The 22,121-nt window shown below is 40.4% G+C and overlaps 1 protein-coding gene across 1 annotated transcript in view; it reads right to left on the minus strand.

Moving 5' to 3' along the window:
* The window catches only part of SPMIP2 (sperm microtubule inner protein 2), a 105,125-nt gene extending 86,596 nt beyond the window's left edge, over positions 1 to 18,529 (minus strand). The window contains exon 1 of the mRNA XM_081242237.1: positions 16,306 to 18,529. Within this exon, the coding sequence (XP_081098363.1) occupies positions 16,306 to 16,369 (64 nt within the window). The 5' untranslated portion in view covers positions 16,370 to 18,529. The remainder of the gene's footprint in view (positions 1 to 16,305) is intronic.
* Positions 18,530 to 22,121: the final 3,592 nt, after the last annotated feature.

Consider the following 22,121-nt stretch of genomic DNA (forward strand, 5'->3'; position numbering starts at 1 on the left):
GCACAGTGCTTAAGAATCGCCTGCCAATGCAGGGGACACGGGTTCGACCCCAGGTCCAGGAAGATCCCACAGGCTGCGGAGCAACTAAGCCCGTGCGCCACAACTACTGAGCCTGCGCTCTAGAGACCGTGAGCCACAACTACTGAGCCCGTGTGCCGCAACTACTGAAGCCCACACACCTAGAGCCCGTGTTCCGCAACGAGAAGCCACTGCAATAAGCCCTAGTGCTGAAACAAAGAGTAGCCCCGCTCGCCAGAACTAGAGAAAGCCCACGCACAGCAACGAAAACCCAAAACAGCCAAAAAAAAAAAAAAAAAAAGTCTACCTCCTCCACGATGTCTTTTCTGACCTGCGCACTTGGTGGCTCTCCCACAGCTCTGGAGCATTCCAGAGATTAGAGTTCGTAGAACACGCATTAGCACTCAGGAGCCTGGAATACATTTTAAAATGTAGGGGATCTTTGTTAAGATGGCGGAAGAGTAAGACGCGGAGATCACCTTCCTCCCCACAGATACACCAGAAATACATCTACACGTGGAACAACTCCTACAGAACACGTACTGAACGCTGGCAGAAGACCTCAGACCTCCCAAAAGGCAAGAAACTCCCCACGTACCTGGGTAGGGCAAAAGAAAAAAGAAAAAACAGAGACAAAAGGATAGGGACGGGACCTGCACCAGTGGGAGGGAGCCGTGAAGGAGGAAAGGTTTCCACACACTAGAAGCCCCTTCGCGGGTGGAGACTGCGGGTGGCGGAGCGGGGAAGCTTCGGAGCCGCGGAAGCGAGAGCAGCCACAGGGGTGCAGAGGGAAAAGCTGAAAGATTCCCGCACAGAGAATCGGCTTCGACCAGCACTCACCAGCCCGAGATGCTTGTCTGCTGGTGGCGGGGCGGGCGGGGCTGGGAGCTGAGGCGCGGGCTTCAGTCAGAGCGCAGAGAGAGGACTGGCGGCGTGAACACAGCCTGAAAGGGCTAGTGCACCACGGCTGGCCGGGAGGGAGTCCGGGAAAAAGTCTGGAGCTGCCGAAGAGGTAAGAGACTTTTTCTTCCCTCTTGGTTTCCTGGTGCGCGAGGAGAGGGGATTCAGAGCGCTGCTTAAAGGAGCTCCAGAGACGCGCACGAGCCGCGGCTAAAAGCGCGGACCCCAGAGACGGGCGTGGTACGCTGGGGCTGCTGCTGCCGCCGCCAAGACGCCTGTGTGCGAGCGCAGGTCACTGTCCACGCCCCCCTTCCGGGGAGCCTGTGCAGCCCCTCACTGCCAGGGTCCCGGGACCCAAGGACAGCTTCCCCAGAAGAGCGCACGCCGCGCCTCGGGCTGGTGCAACGTCACGCCGGCGTCTGACGCCGCAGGCTTGCCCCGCCTCCATGCCCCTCCCTCCCCCCCCCCACGGCCTGAGTGAGCCAGAGTCCCCGAAGCGGCTGCTCCTTTAACCCTGTCCTGTCTGAGCGAAGAACAGACGCCCTCCAGCGACCTACACGCAGAGGCGGGGCAGATCCAAAGCTGAGACCCGGGAGCTGTGAGAACAAAGAAGAGAAAGGGAAATCTCTCCCAGCAGCCTCAGAAGCAGCGGATTAAAGCTCCACAATCAACTTGATGTACCCTGCATCTGTGGAATACCTGAATTGACAACGAATCCTCCCAAATTGAGGAGGTGGACTTTGGGAGCAACGATATATATATATTTTTCCCTTTTTCTCTTTTTCTGAGTGTGTATGTGTATGCTTCTGTGTGAGATTTTGTCTGTATAGCTTTGCTTCCTAGGGTTCTATCCGTCCATTTTTGTTTTTTTTATTTTATTTTTTTCTTAATAATTATTTTTTCATTTTAATAACTTTATTATATTTTATCATACTTTATTTTACTTTATCTTCTTTCTTTTTTCCTTCCTTCCCTCCTTCCTCCCTCCCTCGTTTCTTTCTTTCTTTCTTTCTTTCTCCTTCTACTAATTCTTTCTTTATACTTTTTCTCCTTTTTATTCTGAGCCGTGTGGATGAAAGGCTCTTGGTGCTGCAGCTAGGAGTCAATGCTGTGCCTCTGAGGTGCGAGAGCCAACTTCAGGACACTGGTCCACAAGAGACCTCCCAGCTCCACATAATATCAAACGGTGGAAATCTCCCAGAGATCTCCATCTCAATGCCAGCACCCAGCTTCACTCAACAACCAGCAAGCTACAGTGCTGGAAACCCTATGCCAAACAACTAGCAAGACAGGAACACAACCCCATTCATTAGCAGAGAGGCTGCCTAAAATCATAATAAGTCCACAGACACCCCAAAACACACCACCAGACGTGGACCTGCCCACCAGAAACACAAGATCCAGCCTCATCCACCAGAACACAGGCATCAGTCCCCTCCACCAGGAAGCCTACACAACCCACTGAACCAACCTTAGCCACTGGTGACAGACACCAAAAACAACGGGAACTATGAACCTGCAGCCCGCAAAAAGGAGACCCCAAACACAGTAAGATAAGCAAAATGAGAAGACAGAAAAACACACAGCAGGTGAAGGAGCAAGATAAAAACCCATCGGACCTAACAAATGAAGAGGAAATAGGCAGTCTACCTGAAAAAGAATTCAGAATAATGATAGTAAAGATGATCCAAAATCTTGGAAATAGAATATACAAAATGCAAGAAACATTTAACAAGGACCTAGAAGAACTAAAGATGAAACAAGCAACAATGAACAACACAATAAATGAAATTAAAAAAACTCTAGATGGGATCAATAGCAGAATAACTGAGGCAGAAGAACGGATAAGTGACCTGGAAGATAAAAGAGTGGAAATAACTCCTACAGAGCAGAATAAATTAAAAAGAATGAAAAGAACTGAGGACAGTCTCAGAGACCTCCGGGACAACATTAAACACACCAACATTCGAATTATAGGGGCTCCAGAAGAAGAAGAGAAAAAGAAAGAGACTGAGAAAATATTTGAAGAGATTATAGTTGAAAATTTCCCTAATATGGGAAAGGAAATAGTTAATCAAGTCCAGGAGGTGCAGAGAGTCCCATACAGAATAAATCCAAGGAGAAATACTCCAAGACACATATTAATCAAACTGTCAAAAATTAAATACAAAGAAAACATATTAAAAGCAGCAAGGGAAAAACAACAAATAACACACAAGGGAATCCCCGTAAGGTTAACAGCTGATCTTTCAGCAGAAACTCTGCAAGCCAGAAGGGACTGGCAGGATATATTTAAAGTGATGAAGGAGAAAAACCTGCAACCAAGATTACTCTACCCAGCAAGGATCTCATTCAGATTTGATGGAGAAATTAAAACGTTTACAGACAAGCAAAAGCTGAGAGAGTTCAGCACCACCAAACCAGCATTACAACAAATGCTAAAGGAACTTCTCTAGGCAAGAAACACAACAGAAGGAAAAGACCTACAATAACGAACCCAAAACAATTAAGAAAATGAGAATAGGAACATACATATCGATAATTACCTTAAATGTAAATGGACTAAATGCTCCCACCAAAAGACACAGATTGGCTGAATGGATACAAAAACAAGACCCATATATATGCTGTCTACAAGAGACCCACTTCAGACCTAGGGACACATACAGACTGAAAGTAAGGGGATGGAAAAAGATATTCCATGCAAATGGAAACCAAAAGAAAGCTGGAGTAGCAATTCTCATATCAGACAAAATAGACATTAAAATAAAGACTATTAGAAGAGACAAAGAAGGACACTACATAATGATAAAGGGGATCGATCCAAGAAGAAGATATAACAATTGTAAATATTTATGCACCCAACATAGGAGCACCTCAATACATAAGGCAAATATTAACAGCCATAAAAGGGGAAATCAACAGTAACACATTCACAGTAGGGGACTTTAACACCCCACTTCGACCAATGGACAGATCATCCAAAATGAAAATAAATAAGGAAACACAAGCTTTAAATGATACATTAAACAACATGGACTTAATTGATATTTATAGGACATTCCATCCAAAAACAACACAATACACATTTTTCTCAAGTGCTCATGGAACATTCTCCAGGATAGATCATATCTTGGGTCACAAATCAAGCCTTGGTAAATTTAAGAAAATTGAAATTGTATCAAGTATCTTTTCCGACCACAAGGCTATGAGACTAGATATCAATTATAGGAAAAGATCTGTAAAAAATACAAACACGGGCCTCCCTGGTGGCGCAGTGGTTGAGAGTCCGCCTGCCGATGCAGGGGATACGGGTTCGTGCCCCGGTCTGGGAGGATCCCATATGCCGCGGAGCGGCTGGGCCCGTGAGCCATGGCCGCTGGGCCTGCGCATCAGGAGCCTGTGCTCCGCAACGGGAGAGGCCACAACAGTGAGAGGCCCGCATACCGCAAAAAGAAAAAAAAAAAAAAAAACAAACACAAGGAGGCTAAACAATACACTACTTAATTACGAAGTGATCACTGAAGAAATCAAAGAGGAAATAAAAAAGTACCTAGAAACAAATGACAATGGAGACATGACGACCTAAAACCTATGGGATGCAGCAAAAGCAGTTCTAAGAGGGAAGTTTATAGCAATACAATCCCACCTTAAGAAACAGGAAACATCTCGAATAAACAACCTGAACTTGCACCTAAAGCAATTAGAGAAAGAAGAACAAAAAAACCCCAAAGTTAGCAGAAGGAAAGAAATCATAAAAATCAGATCAGAAATAAATGAAAAAGAAATGAAGGAAACGATACCAAAGATCAATAAAACTAAAAGCTGGTTCTTTGAGAAGATAAACAAAATTGATAAACCATTAGCGAGACTCATCAAGAAAAAAAGGGAGAAGACTCAAATCAATAGAATTAGAAATGAAAAAGGAGAAGTAACAACTGACACTGCAGAAATACAAAAGATCATGAAAGATTTCTACAAGCAGCTCTATGCCAATAAAATGGACAAGCTGGAAGAAATGGACAAATTCTTAGAAATGCACAACCTGCCAAGACTGAATCAGGAAGAAATAGAAAATATGAACAGACCAATCACAAGCCCTGAAATTGAAACTGTGATTAAAAATCTTCCAACAAACAAAACCCCAGGACCAGATGGCTTCACAGGCAAATTCTATCAAACTTTTAGAGAAGAGCTATCACCTATCATTCTCAAACTCTTCCAAAAGATAGCAGAGGGAGGAACACTCCCAAACTCTTTCTACGAGGCCACCATCACCTTGATACCAAAACCAGGCAAGGATGTCACAAAGAAAGAAAACTACAGGCCAATATCACTGATGAACATAGATGCAAAAATCCTCAACAAAATACTAGCAAACAGAATCCAACAGCACATTAAAAGGATCATACACCATGATCAAGTGGGGTTTATTCCAGGAATGCAAGGATTCTTCAACATACACAAATCAATCAACGTGGTACACCATATTAACAAATTGAAGGAGAAAAACCATATGATCATCTCAATAGATGCAGAGAAAGCTTTTGACAAAATTCAAGACCCATTTATGATAAAAACCGTGCAGAAAGTAGGCATAGAGGGAACTTTCCTCAACATAATCAAGGCCATATATGACAAACCCACAGCCAACATCGTCCTCAATGGTGAAAAACTGAAACCATTTCCACTAAGATCAGGAACAAGAGAAGGTTGCCCACTCTCACCACTCTTATTCAACATAGTTTTGGAAGTTTTAGCCACAGCAATCAGAGAAGAAAAGGAAATAAAAGGAATCCAAATCAGAAAAGAAGAAGTAAAGCTGTCACTGTTTGCATATGATATGATACTATACATAGAGAATCCTAAAGATGCCACCAGAAAACTGCCAGAGTTAATCAATGAATTTGGTAAAGTAGCAGGATACAAAATTAATGCACAGAAATCTCTGGCATTCCTATACACTAATGATGAAATATCTGAAAGTGAAATCAAGAAAACACTCCCATTTACCATTGCAACAAAAAGAATAAAATATCTAGGAATAAACCTACCTAAGGAGATAAAATACCTGTATGCAGAAAATTATAAGACACTGATGAAAGAAATTAAAGATGATACAAATAGATGGAGAGATGTACCATGTTCTTGGATTGGAAGAATCAACATTGTGAAAATGACTCTACTACCCAAAGCAATCTACAGATTCAATGCAATCCCTGTCAAACGACCACTGGCACTTTTCACAGAACTAGAACAAAAAATTTCACAATTTGTATGGAAACATAAAAGACCCCGAATAGCCAAAGCAATCTTGAGAACGAAAAACGGAGCTGGAGGAATCAAGCTCCCTGACTTCAGACTATACTACAAAGCTACAGTAATCAAGACAGTATGGTACTGGCACAAAAACAGAAAGATAGTTCAATGGAACAGGATAGAAAGCCCAGAGATAAACCCACGCACATATGATCACCTTATCTTTGATAAAGGAGGCAGGAATGTACAGTGGAGAAAGGACAGTGTCTTCAATAAGTGGTGCTGGGAAAACTGGACAGGGACATGTAAAAGTATGAGATTAGATCACTCCCTAACACCATACACAAAAATAAGCTCAAAATGGATTAAAGACCTAAATGTAAGGCCAGAAACTATCAAACTCTTAGAGGAAAACATAGGCAGAACACTCTATGGCATAAATCACAGCAAGATCCTTTTTGACCCACCTCCTAGAGAAATGGAAATAAAAACAAAAATAAACAAATGGAACCTAATGAAACTTCAAAGCTTTTTCACAGCAAAGGAAACCATAAACAAGACCAAAAGACAACCCTCAGAATGGGAGAAAATATTTGCGAATGAAGCAACTGACAAAGGATTAATCTCCAAAATTTACAAGCAGCTCATGCAGCTCAATAACAAAAAAACAAACAACCCAATCCAAAAATGGGCAGAAGACCTAAATAGACATTTCTCCAAGGAAGATATACAGACTGCCAACAAAGACATGAAAGAATGCTCAACATCATTAATCATTAGAGAAATGCAAATCAAAACTACAATGAGATATCATCTCACACCAGTCAGAATGGCCATCATCAAGAAATCTAGAAACAATAAATTCTGGAGAGGGTGTGGAGAAAAGGGAACCCTCTTGCACTGCTGGTGGGAATGTGAATTGGTACAGCCACTATGGAGAACAGTATGGAGTTTCCTTAAAAAACTACAAATAGAACTACCATACGACCCAGCAATCCCACTACTGGGCATATACCCTGAGAAAACCATAATTCAAAAAGAGTCATGTACCAAAATGTTCATTGCAGCTCTGTTTACAATAGCCCGGAGAGGGAAACAACCTAAGTGTCCATCATCGGATGAATGGATAAAGAAGATGTGGCACATATACACAATGGAATATTACTCAGCCGTAAAAAAAAAACGAAATTGAGCTATTTGTAATGAGGTGGATAGACCTAGAGTCTGTCATACAGAGTGAAGTAAGTCAGAAAGAGAAAGACAAATACCGTATGCTAACACATATATATGGAATTTAAGAAAAAAATGTCATGAAGAATCTAGGGGTAAAACAGGAATAAAGACACAGACCTACTTGAGAATGGACTTGAGGATATGCGGAGGGGGAAGAGTAAGCTGTGACAAAGCGAGAGAGAGGCATGGACATATATACACTATCAAACGTAAGTTAGATAGCTAGTGGGAAGCAGCCGCATAGCACAGGGAGATCAGATCAGTGCTTTGTGACCACCTGGAGGGGTGGGATAGGGAGGGTGGGAGGGAGGGAGAAGCAAGAGGGAAAGGATATGGGAACAGCTGTATATGTATAACTGATTCACTTTGTTATAAAGCAGAAACTAACACAGCATTGTAAAGCAATTGTACTCCAATAAAGTTGTAAAAAAAAAAGTCTACAAACATTAAATGCTGGAGAAGATGTGGAGAAAAGGGAACCCTCCTACACTGTTGGTGGGAATGTAAATTGGTACAGCCACTATGGAGTATGGAGGTTCCTTAAAAAACTAAAAATAAGAGTTAACATATGATCCAGCAATCCTACTCTTGGGCATGTATCTGGAAAAAACAAAACGTCTAATTCAAAAAGATACATGCACCCCAATGTTCACTGCAGCACTATTTAGAACAGCCAAGATATGAAAGCCACCTAAATGTCCATCAACAGATGAATGGATAAAGAAGATGTGCTACATATATACGGTGGAATATTACTCAGCCATAAAAAAGAATGAAATAATGCCATTTGCAGCAACGTGGAGGGACCTAGAGATTATCATACTAAGTGAAGTAAGTCATACATAGAAAGACAAATATCATATGATAACACTTACTTGTGGAGCCTAAAAATATGGTACAAATGAGCTTATTTACAAAACAGAAACAAACAGGCATAGAAAACAAACCTATGATTACCAAAGGGAAAGTAGGGGGAGGAAAAATTTAGGAGTTTGGGATTAACAGATACACACTACTATATATAAAATAGATGACCAACAAGGACCTGCTGTATAGCACAGGGAACTCTACTCAATATCTTGTAATGACCTATATGGGAAAAGAATCTGAAAAGGAATATATATGTATGTATAACTGAATGACTTTGCTGTACAATTGAAACTAACACACCATTGTAAATCAACTACACTCCAATAAAAAGAAAGAAAGAAAAAAGGTTAGGAGAAGCAGCTGAGATGACAACTAACGTGACAGCCCTGCTTCTTGAAGCAGGCTTCTCATGTTGATTTCCTCACAGGTAGCACATTAGCACACAGAACTACCCACTAATCTTTGACAAAATAATTTTTTCAAGCCCTGTCTCAAAAGCAAAAAACATTTTTTGCTTAATCCTGAGCATTTCTGCCTGATTTAAGGAAGCGATACTAATGTAACCTACAAAGTGTCAACTCTGGAAAGTGTCAACTCTGGAAAATCAAATCAAAGCCCAGGAAGGCTAATCAATTCTTCTCCTTTCCCTCTTAGTTCATGCAATAAAGGTGTATATTGTCTAAAAAAAAAAAAACCCAAAAAACAAAAAAATAGAGTATGAGACAAAGCTTGTCCTTAGAAGTCCTCTTCTAATGGCTTGGTTTAGATGCTTTTCAAAGTGATGCCAGCAACTAATATTTTTTTCCTGCAAGTCACATTGGTGATGATTCACATGATCAGTAATTTAAGGTAGGACTGATTTGAAACTGCTTTCACTTGTAGATAAATTTTGATTCAGGCAAATCACACCCTATGACTACAGAATAAAATTCAGATAAGCCAAATGTGTCAGGCCCATTAAAATGTGTAAGCTTTTGTCATGAATTAGTTTTTTAAAATGGGACGTATTTGCCTCCTGAATCATAGCGATGAGACTTAAGCTGAATTTGCAGGAGGACTATTTGTTTTTTTCTTCAAATAGGAAACCACTGGCATTTCTGTGTGAAGTCATTTTCTATTTTTAAAATAATTGAATTTGAGACATGACTATGAGTGTGACAGTTTCACAAGGCAAAAACCAAGATGAATAAATGGGTCTGAAACCCAGGCTAATGAAGCGAGCTGTTCATAATCACATACTTGTTTATGTACTTCTCCCATCACTAAAGCTTCATTCATCATATTGGTTTTTGGCCATTTCCTAGACAGTATTTCCAATTCTTATATATTTCTTATAGAAGTCCCATGTTGTGATCACTCCTTTTTATAAGGTGGAATTCTGCAATATTCCTGGTTTACATATGCAGATTTTCTAGTAGATCTATGATGGTTGAAAAAATACATTAATATATTTATTTAGTCAGTAATCTGGATATAACACACATAAATACATCATATAAACAAGAAGCAGGCAGAGGCTTCCATCCTTCTGATCAAGGCTGTGTGACCTTGAGATTAAAGCTGTGTGATCTTGGGCTTCCCTGGTGGCACAGTGGTTGAGAGTCCGCCTGCCGATGCAGGGGGCATGGGTTCGTGCCCCAGTCCAGGAAGATCCCACATGCCACAAAGCGGCTGGGCCCGTGAGCCATGGCCACTGAGCCTGCGCGTCCAGAGCCTGTGCTCCGCAGCGGGAGAGGCCACAACAGTGAGAGGCCCGCGTACCGCACAAAAAAAAAAAAAAAAAAAAGCTGTGTGATCTTGAGCAGGTCACTTAGCTCTCTGAACCTCAGTATTCTCATCTGAAAAATGATAGGTGAAATTAGATTATCTGTTATGGTGCCATTTTTTAAACATCTTTGTTGGAGTATAACTGCTTTACAATGGTGTGTTAGTTTCTGCTTTATAACAAAGTGAATCAGCTATACATACACATATATCCCCATATCTCCTCCCTCTTGTGTCTCCCTCCCACCCTCCCTATCCCACCCCTCTAGGAACGTGCCTTTTTAATTTAACATCCCATAGTAATTATCCCATCAATCTCTCAATTTGGACCAAGTGGGAATTCATTTAAAAATCTCAATGAAAAAATGTATTTTTTAAATGTAATTTTGTAACTTTAAAGCAGCATGGGACCTGGAATTGGGTAAGCAGTGTCATTTGTTTGCAAACAGATGTTGTAAAAATACATAACCATGCTCTAAAATACTTTAAAATCTCTTCAGAATTTTTGTTTATTATATTAGTTTTCATAGTAAGACCTTTGTAATGCCAAAATAACTATCTATAAAATCTCTTCACTATGTAATAAAACTTAGCAAAGTGATAATAAAACTTACATGAAAGAATAAGCCAGCAAATAAAATGTTTTAAAAATACAGACAATAATTTACCTTATCAGATTAAACTCATAGTTATCAAAAATATATGGATTATAAAAATAAAAACAGTGTTTGGTGGGATTGGCTGGGAAGTGACATAAAGGAACATTTTTGGATGATGAAAATATTCACCATCTTGATCTAAAAAGTAAATGCATCAGTGTGTTCACTTTGTAAAATATCAAGCTGAACACTAGATGAACATACTTACTAGAGTATATGTTACATATCAACTTTTTAAAAAGTTTTCAGAGTTGGACCCACTGACATTTGAATCTCTATCCCTTTATTAGTTGCAAAATAAATAAAATCTAAGATCTGTCCATCATGGAGGAGACAATTTGTGCTCTAATTATGACAGTCAAAAGAAATGAGTAGGAGACAAAACAAAACAAAGCACAGGGCGTAGTTTGTGGAGTGTCCAATGAGTTAATGGTCCTCCATCCCCACTTCTTCTACTTGACTCCTCAAGGCCTTTGGAATTGGGTTTGTATTTCCTTTCAATGTCACACTACACTCTGGGGACACCTGTGATGGATATTTAGATTAAATAACAGGATAACTTATAATGTTCTACATGCTTCTAGAAGACAGAAAACATCTTATTCCTGTTCATTTTTGTATCCTCCGAAGCTCGTGGCCAACTTTTTAGTATTCAATAGGGATTCAATTTCTATTTGTTACATTGGATTTCAAATCTCTGTGATAAAAATTTAGAATCAAATTTTTTTCTAAAATATGTTTTAAAGGGAAAAATATTAAAATTGGGTAGAAAAATAAAACTTGATGAGTGGTCAAATTCATTTGGTACTCACAGTACACTAAGTAAATATACATTGTGAATCATCTCACGGAATAATGGAATCTCACTAGAAATGAAAGAAATTGAAATTAAAACAATTATAGCTACCAATGATAAGTATGAGGAGTGTTACACTTATGGCAAAAAAGGGAAAATTTGATTTTTAAATTAAATTAGACATTAATAAAAACACTATAAAACTCTTAAAAGTGCTCTGAAATCATCCTCAAAGTTGCTGCAAAATTTCTCAGCTATTTTCTCATCCTCTTATAATCTGGTTAGTTTTTCCTTACCTATCAGCATTTGAGGTAATTGTTTAAATGATTTCTCATGATATTTTATTGTTTTTACATTAGTTATTAATAGTGACAAAATATTTTCTATGTTTTTATTGCAACTATGCAATATTTGACTTAAAGTATGCAGCAAATCAACTTTTCATTTGCCTAACCAGGATACATACCCACTTTTGCCAACACTTTTATAAGAACATGGACTTTCCATCGAGATCAGTTCCACACTTGGAGGGAAAAGAGCTAAGTTCCAATAACTTAGAAAGGTCCTAAGTGTTGGGCCTTAGAGAAATTGACGTTGTAACATCTGACCTGCGTAAAAGTTAATGTGTGATGTGTTGACCACAGTAGCATTCAAGAAACAAGCTTCCCTAAAGAGTTGAACCTACTAAAATCAAGACTCAACAGCCAAATTCAATTTTCAGAAAATACAAAGGATAGAGGAACACGTTAAATGACATGACAATAGTCAAATCCAGAATGTTGGGTATTTCTACTGGATGACTGACACAATTTCTGCAACAAGAAAAAAAAAAGAAGTCTATACCAGCTTACAAGACACCAAAAGAGACAACACAAACAAATGCAATGAATGTGTGGACCTAGCTTGAATCTGTATTTTCACGATCAGTCATAAAAATGCATTTTAGAGGCAATGAGGGAAATATTACCATGGACTAGTTATTACATGATGTCAGAGGATAGGTGTTAATTTTGTTAGGTGTGATAATATCAATGTGGCTATGTAAGAATATGTTTTTTTTTTAAGAGATGCACTGTGAAACATATAGGAGTGAGATAATATCAATAGAATATCTGGAATTCACTTTAAAATATTTCAGCAAATGAAAAAGAAAAAAGCTATGTGATCAAATGATGAAACATTTTGATAAATTGTTGAATATAAGTAACAGGTAAGTGGGATATATTTTAAAATAGTCATAACAAACTTTTTTTTTTTTTTTTTTTTTTTTTTTTTTGCGGTATGTGGGCCTCTCACTGTTGTGGCCTCTCCTGTTGTGGAGCACAGGCTCCGGACGTGCAGGCTCAGCGGTCATGGCTCACGGGCCCAGCCACTCCACGGCATGTGGGATCTTCCCGTACCGGGGCACGAACCTGTGTCCCTCGCATCGGCAGGCGGACTCTCAACCACTGCGCCACCAGGGAAGCCCCATAACAAACTTTTTAAAAGTTGTATCAAAAAAAGATTGATATATACCTCTCCATTATCAAAAATAAATAAAAATGGGTTACTTCCCTGGTGGTCCAGTGGTTAAGAATCCACCTTCCAGGGCTTCCCTGGTGGTGCAGTGGTTGACCCAATGCAGCCAAATAAATAAATAAATATTTTAAAAATAAATAAATAAAAGTGATTTTTAAAACTATTTGCAGGCTTTAAATACAAATACATTGTTCACAGTATTTTATACAATCCTCTGAAGTTCGTGGCCTCAACAAGAGTCTGTACCTTTCACTACCTAATTCCACTCTTTGTAAATATACCACAAGAAAATAACAGAAAGGGAAAAATAATTTTCCCAAAAGCTTTCATATAGCTTTACTATAACAGAGAAAATTTGGAGATTAAATATAAAATACAGGAGAATATGAAGTTAATTATTTTGTATCAATATAATGAAAAACCTTAAACCTATCAAAGGTGACAAGAATTTGAGCTACGTAAATACATGAAACTAAGTACACACTGACATAGATTAGAAGAAATTTCAAGTATCAATTAAGACTCTTTCACAGTTGGAAGTGACAGAAAAGCCAACCCAAACCGGCTTAAAGCAAAAAGGAAATCAATTAGCTGGCGGAAATGAAAACTTTAAAAGACAAAGGGGACTTCCTTGGTGGCACAGTGGATAAGACTCCACACTCCCAATGCAGGGGGCCCAGATTCAATCCCTGGTCAGGGAACTAGATCCCACATGCATGCCGCAACTAAGAGTTCTCATGTCATGACTCAGGAGCCCACAAGCTGCAACTAAGGAGCCCACCTGCTCAAATAAGACCCAGAGCAACCAAATAAATAAATAGTATAAAAATAAAAAATAAAATAAAAGACACAAAAATCACCTTGGTGGATCATAGATATAATGAAAACACAAAACAGTAAAAACTTTTAGAATAAAACAAGGAGAAAAATCTAGGGGACCCTGGAATTGGTTTTGAATTTTTAGAAAGAACATCAAAAGCACAATCCATGAAAGAAAAAATTGATTACTTGTTCTTTATTAAAACTAAAAACTTGTGCTCTATCAAAGACTATTTAAGAAAATGAAACGACAAGCCACGAAGCAGGAGAAAATATTTGCAAAACACTTATCTGATAAAGGACTTGTATCTAAAATATATACAGAACTGTTAAAACTTGACAATAAGAAAAAAAATTATAAAATAGGCAAACATTATGAACAGACATCTCATCAAAGAAGATATACAGATGGCAAATAAGTATATGATCATTGATCATTAGGGAATTAAAACAACAGTGAGATGTAATTACATCCAGTTAGACTGGCTACAGGTAAAAAATAAAAAAACACCAAATGCTGACAAGGGTGCAAAGCAACAGGGATTCTCGCTCACTACTTGGCTGGTGGGAACGCAAAATGGTACAGCTGCTTTGGAAGACAATTTGGCAGTTTCTTACAAAGCTAATCATAGTCTTACCATATGATCCAGCAATCACATTGCTAAGTAAGTGTTTACCAAATTGAGTTGAAAACATATCCATGCAAAAGCCTTATAGAAGTTTTTTTTTTCAGAATTGCCAAAAACTGCAAGACACTAAGATGATTAGGTAAACAATTATGATACAACCATACGATGGAAGGCTATTCAGTGATAAAATAAATGAGCACTCCAAGCCATGAAACGACATGGAGGAACCTTCAGTGCCTACTGACAAGTGAAAGAAGCCAGTCTGCAAAGGCAACACACTGTGTGGTTCCAGCTCTAGGACATTCAGGAAAAGGCACAACTATGGAGATAGTAAGAGATCAGTGGTGCCAGGGTCTCAGGGAGAGAAAAGTGGGGAGTGTGTAGGTGAAGCACAGGGACATTTAGAGGGGTGAAACTGTTCTGTGTGATACTGTCATGTGGGTACACGGCCTTACCAAGTTGTCGAAGCCTGTAGACCTCACAGCACAAAGAGCAAACCCTGATGTATACAATTTTAAAAAATCATTTAGGGAACTTATCTAGGAAACAGAAACAGACTCACAGACATAGAGAATAGACTGGTGGCTGCCAAGCGGGTGGAGGGATAGGGGAGGAATGGACTGGGAGTGTGGGGTTAGCAGGTGCAAACTAGTACATACAGGATGGGTAAACAACAAGGTCCTATTGTATAGCACAGGGAACTATTTTCAATGTCCTGTGATGAACCATAATGGAAAAGAATATAAAAAAGAATATATATGCATATGTATAACTGAATCACTTTGCTGTAAAGCAAAAATCAACACAACATTGTAGATCAACTATACTTCAATAAAATAAATTTTTTAAAAAATCATTTAGGAGTTTAAGGAATTCCAGGACGATTCAGACAGTGACAGGAGAATCTAACTGCATTACAGATGTACGAAACAGCCTCACTGGAGGGGCTGGGGAAAGGTCCTGACCCAAGTAACTTAGGAAATGAGCAGAGCCTGTAAGCCCAAGAGCAAAAGGACGTCAAGGAAGCACCGTACTCTAGTTGATAAGGTTTTTTCCCCTGGAGAACTGGTTAACAATTCTGATACGTGTATATACATATACTGAAATTTAAACAATTAAGTAAACGGATGGCAGAGTGGGAGCCCGGGTTCTCACGATTGGAGGGGGAATTTACATATAAGCAAGCGGTATGCTTAAAAATAGGCTTGTGATTTTAAAATATTAAGGAAATAAGATTAAATGTGGTTTATCTCTTACAGACATCACAATTAGTCATATTCTATTTAACTACACTTTGTTAACTGAAGTATAGTTGATTTACAATGCTGTGTTAGTTTCAGGTATACAGCAAAGTGATTCAGTTACACACACATAATTGCACACATACACACCACCCAAATCACTTAAAGCAAGCTGAAGGAACAAAACGCCAGCCAACAATTTTACTAAGCTGACTACACGTCTTGCTCAAATTTTTATCAACCAAATATGTCAAGTTCATAAAAATACAAGAAACTTAAATCAGTAATAATGAAAATTTGATCACAAGTATACTTTTTATCAACATCAAAGCAGCCCCCATTACACAAAACATAAACTTTATGATATAAAAATGTTCCTTTGTGGAAGTTAGCTCAGATGTCCTGAGAACGGGGACGTCACAGAGCTGTTCATGGCAGCTCTGTGTCGACGCCCAGACTGAGTGCATAAGAGTAGCAGAATTGTGCAAAATAAACTTGTGTTTCTTTCGTTCTCATGTCCATTGTCATGTGAGCATCATATAGGTGAGGGGTAAAGAAAGCTTAGCTCTCTTTGTGAAAGATACTCGAAAGCCCTTTACCTGTAAAAACCATCCGCTTCCCCACTGTGGTCGATACTGGCTCTCGAAAGGATACACATGCCATGGTTGTAGCTGTGCTACTGGATTTTCTTTCTCAGCTTCCTCACACCAGTTTATCTGCACCAGAAAGAGCCAAAGACTCTGCTGTCTCTCCTCTCCCTGTCTGTGACCCGAAGTAGGTGGTTGCTAGGGACTCATTATGACAGGAAGGCAGGGTGTTCCTTCTAACAGTTCAGTGTTCCAGCCTCCAGGAACAGACAAGACACAGCTGTAGCATCCCCAGGAACGGCATCCAGTCTTTTCCTTACCTGTCAACATCAAGTCCAGAACAGACCTGTTCAGGTAGTAGATCTAGAGCAGCCTTACGTCCCCAAAGACCTGGCAGCATCAGTCAACACTGTCTTCCAACATATCCCAAAGAATGTTCTGCAGAGGGCTGTTACTGCACAAACCAAACAAACAAAAATCACAAACCACGGTTAGAGGCATTTGAGAAGACCTGGCTAGATAAAATACAATCAGAAATTATATTTTAAATGAATAAGATAATTGTTTATGTATTTTTCCCAGCCCCGTATTTCAATAGTTCCGTAAACACAATCTGTGCCTTGGTCATATCAATCTATCTGTGGTTCCCATCATGTGTGATGCTCTTTCGTTCCTCTGAGCCTTTAGCCATTCATTTGCTCTTCCGATAATGTTCTTATGTGAATATTTCTGTCCTCTGAGAGTCAGAGCCCATGCTTCCTCTCCCAGGAAGATGCCTGCAGACACAGCTGACCACTGGCTCCTTCATGCCCCTTTAACTTCTATGGCGTCTTGTTTATACCTACCTGTTAAACTCCTACCACTTTGTTTCAGTTGTCTATTTTGTCCGCCTCCTTACTAGAATCTAACTCCCAGTTCAGGGGAAAAGCATCTTTATTCATATTTCAATTTCCAGAGACTGTCATGCAACAGATACTTAAGAAATGTTTGTGAGATGAATAAATGAACAAACAGCTAATTCCAGCCTGCCCAGAAATATAATATTGACCACCTGATAATCCATGGAATATAAATTCTAACAGCAATTTTGAATTCAACCTTAAATATATGGAGTTCTTTACTGAAAATGTAATGCCTTTTGTTTGTTGAGAGAAATTACAGTAAAAACACTCTACATTAACTATGAAGAGGGTTGCTAGCCTGGTAGCAAAGGGATATAACCCCCAAGTCCCCCTTCAAGGAAAGACTTGTGCCCCAGCTGCAGGAAATACCACCAGTAGACAGCCTGCAGCTATTTGCTCCTTCAGGGGCTGTTTTAGCTGCAGTGGGCTGTGTCCCTCTCGTGGTGTCTCTCTCCGAGGCAAGCCCTCTCGGGGCAGCATGGTCAGAAGACTCAGTAAGGTGAGGGGATAAAGTCTAGATGTTTCCACCTGCCACGGGACCATTTTTCAACCGGTGAGCCGAGTTCACCACAGTTCAGCTTCTTCCTCTGCCCAATCCTGCTTCAGCCTTTCTGTTCACAGGCATAGATCCCAAATAACCATCTTGCCCCCCAGCAACTTCTGGAGGGCATGACTTGTGGCGACCAGACAGCACAGATGTGTAACAGGGAAGAACAAACCTGCTTCCGCATCAGATCTATCCCTGTAGCTCTAAGCCTTGTGCTCTGTTGCCTGTGCTGAGTCCTGCGGGCTCTGCACCTGTGAAACAATGTTGCCTCTAGCCTGAAATATACAGGAGAGCCTATTCCCAAGGCTCTGACCTTTAAGGGTAAAACACTTTTCCATTCATACAGAGATAAAATGTTGCAGAACAGAGAATAACATTTGTAAACAAAGGATTCCGGCACCAAAACGTTTCCGACAATCAGCCACGCCCACTCCCGTTTTAGTATAAAAGCAGCCTGACTGCTAACTTGGGGCAGGTGGTTTTGGGGGGCACTAGTGCCCCATCTTCTCCGGCTTCCTGAATAAAATCTCTATTCCTCCTTGCCCCAACACCTTGTGTCTCGATTTTTTGGCCTGTTGTGTGGCGAGCAGTACGAGCTTGAACTGGGTAACTGATGTACAAGCATAAACGTGTTATACTGGAAGGCTTCTTGTTTTAACCCCTCAACCCTCTAACCAGAAGCTGATTCTATTTCCCCAGCGTGGGCAAGTCTACTGGTCTTCTTTGATCTGCCCTGCATGGCACTCTTCTTTACCTCTGCAGTGTCAGAAGCTTTCCTACCCTTTCTGAGGTTAACCAGTTCTTGTTACTATGGTCGAGGGCTCTCCAGCCCCAGCCTTAGGCTTCTCTCTGAAATTTCCCTCTTTATGTCCTCAAAACTACCACTTTCCAAGTCAGCCAAGTTTGAAACCTCCTAGTGGAAGTCAGGAGCCCGCCCATTTGGTTTCTCACTGCAGTTTTTGTGATGCGGAGAGAGAAGGAAGGAGGAACCTCAGTGACAAAAAGAAATTCTTTAGTAAAATAAGCAGGAAATAAAGGAGATCTCGCTTTTGGCGGAGGACCTCCCCTTAACCCATCCTGAGGAACGCAGGCTTCCACTTTGCCTCAGAGACTGTTACAAACTTTTCAATCTGTTGTGGGCTTAGGGTCAGTGATTCTGATGGCAAAAGGCTGGAGGGAAGGGAAAATAGAGGAGAAAAAATCAGAGTTAGTTCTTTGTGAGATCTTTCCACCGACTTAGTACATGTTTAGGTTCGTTTGTTTAGTTTTGTTTCATTTTTTAGGGATTAAAAAATTCTTGTGTAATTAAGTAAAATATTTACATGGTTTCAAAGTAAAATTCTTAAAATAAGGAATATTTAGAGAAATCTAGCTTTTATCTTTGTCATCTACATCTTGTTACTTCTTTTTCCTTATAGGAAAACTTGTAAAAACTCAAAGAAAAATATATTTATAATCGTATCCTCCCCTTTCCCAGAAAAAGAGTAACAAACTAAACACGTGTTTTTCCACATTCCCTTTATTCAACGAGACCTCTATTAATGGTTATATGGGCTGTTTCCAATCTTTTGCTCTTATAAAATGTGCTATAAAATATAGGTTTCTGCAAACATGTTCTCACTTATTTTGCAGTACATCTTTGGGATAGATTCCTAGAAGTGTCATTCCTGGACCAGAGGGTAAGGCATATATAAGTTAGCTTGATACTGCCAAATTCCCTCTGCCATAGGGCTGTACCATTTTGTTGTCCAACCAGCAATGTCAGATAATGCCTATTTCCACATGACCCCACCCACAGAGTATGTTGTCAAACTTCTGGATTTACGACGGGTAAGAATTGGTCAAATAGTAACTGACATTCCTCTTCTATCAGCAAGACTGAACATCTTTTCGTATGTTTAGGAGCTATTTGCATGATTTTCTAAGACCCTTCTGGTCATCCCTCTTGTGTAATTTACTATCAGGCACTGAGCTTCTTCTACTTTTACAAGAATGAGCTATCATTCCAAAGAAGGACAAAAGACACACCAACAGAGAATCATGGTAAAGTGTCAGAAGGGCAGTGATGGTTACGGGAATACATTTAACACGGGAGGGTCACCTGCCGTTCCTGGGACAGAGGGTGAGGCTCTCGTCTGAACTGTGTCTCAAAGAATGATGAGGACCCAGGCAAGGGATGGGAGGCTGGGGGATGGCGTGGGCGGAAAGGGCATTTTGGACAAAGAGGACAGCTTGAGCAAATGGCCCAGAGGGGAGACACAGCCCGCAGAACTGTACATGGCAGAAAGACAAGTTCAGCATTGCTGAAGGTCATGGCTAAGAGGGGAGAGGGGAGAGGAGGCCTAAGGGGCTCTGCCAGGCATGCCAGGAGCAGGGACTCTATTCTGTAGGCATCGGGGACCCCTGAAGGTTCAAACGGGCAGAGACTGGTCAGTCTTGGGTTTAAATGGAAGATGCTTGGCTGGGTGGAGACCGAATTGATGAGAAGAGCCTGGGGATGGGGGCCCAGCAGGCAGGGCCATAAGTGGTCCAGGCAAGTACAGGTGAGGCTAAGGCAGAGGTGATGGGAGCAGAGAAGAGATGCATTCGGGAGACGTGCTGAATCTAGGTGGTAAGGAATCAGGAGGACCCCGGTTATCCAGCCTGGGTGACCGTGAGTAGTAGGGTCACAAAATAAAACACTGAAAACAAGAGAAAGAGAGAAAACCTAGGCCAGTAGGTAAAGCAATGGTGTTAACTCGGTGTGGACCCGACAGGCTAACCGAGCAGTTAAAATGAAGCCCATATTGTCATCAAAAGTTGCAACAGCTTCTGAACTCATTAGAGGGGATTAAAGACGATCTCCTGTGGCCACCAGATGCTCTTCTATTAGAGAAAATCCCTATTGTTTATGAATCAGCCGCAACCTCCTCTGAGGAAGCTCAGGGTTTACTGCTCGGCACAAATGAAACATTGGCTATTGTCTTGCTTTGCTAATGTAACAGTTACTTGACAGTTGAAAACGGCTTCACGGTACAGCTGTGGAGGCCAGTGCCTGGTGCTGAGGCCCTGCAAAAATGCCTGTTCCAGTGTTTGGGAACGCATCCAGCTATACAGTTAATGACGGAAAGTGATACAAACTAGAAACTCCCATGATGCAGCAATGGAACCTATCTCCAGGTGAATATAGGTCAGTACTTGCTAAAATTAATGCTCAAGTACCCTATTACTAAGCACACTTTACAAACTGGGGAGCTTTGCCACTCCTATACCAGTAAATCTTTCTTTATACTTTTTTTTTTTTTTTTTTTTTTTTTTTTTTGCAGTACGCGGGCCTCTCACTGCCGTGGCCTCTCCCATCGCGGAGCACAGGCTCCGGACGCACAGGCTCAGCGGCCATGGCTCACGGGCCCAGCCGCTCCGCGGCATGTGGGATCCTCCCGGACCGGGGCACGAACCCGTGTCCCCTGCATCGGCAGGCGGACTCTCAACCACTGCGCCACCAGGGAAGCCCTCTTTATACTTTTAAGCGCCAAATAATTTTAGGTCCTCTCCCTACATTCCTGTTTTTAGGCAACGATCTGGAAAACTCACGGAATAGAGATACAGACCTGGCTTCAAATCTCAACAGCCTTCTGTGTAACACTGGCAAGTTGATTTTCTGTAAAATGAGAATAATTGTGCCTCCCTCCCTATAGGGCAAAGGGAATAACGTATATAAAATGCTTGTCACAATACCTGACACACTATGTGGTATGTATGCAGTAAATATTCACTGTAATATTAGTCTCATCACCTCCCCCTTACCCTGGCCTCTCCCTATTCTTCCCTTAGAAAATACATGTGACTAATATACATTTAAAGTGTGACCATCATGGACCTCGAGATTATCATATTAAGTGAAATAAGTCAGACAGAAAAAGACAAATATCATATGATATCACTTATACGCAGAATCTTAAAAGATGATACAAATGAACTTATTTACAAAACAGAAAAAGACTCACAGACATAGAAAACAAACAAAAGGGGATAGTAGGGGTGGGGGGAAGGGAGGAGGGATAAATTAGGAGTTTGGAATTAACAGATACAAACTACTATATATAAAATAGGTAAACAATAAGGGCCTATTGTATAGCACAGGGAATTCTACTCAGTATCATGTAATAACCTATAATGGAAAAGAATCTGAAAAAGAATATATATTATATACATAAATGCATAACTCAATCACTTTGCTGTACACTTGAAACTAACACAACACTGTAAATGTACGTGTATGTGTAGCTGATTCACTGTTATACAGCAGAAAGTAACACACCATTGTAAAGCAATTATACTCCAATAAAGATGTTTAAAAAAAAAACTATACTTCAATAAAATAAATAAATAAATAATGA

The sequence above is a fragment of the Mesoplodon bidens genome (genome assembly GCF_964165515.1).
Source record: "Mesoplodon bidens genome assembly, chromosome: 1".
Taxonomy (NCBI): Eukaryota; Metazoa; Chordata; class Mammalia; order Artiodactyla; family Ziphiidae; genus Mesoplodon; species Mesoplodon bidens.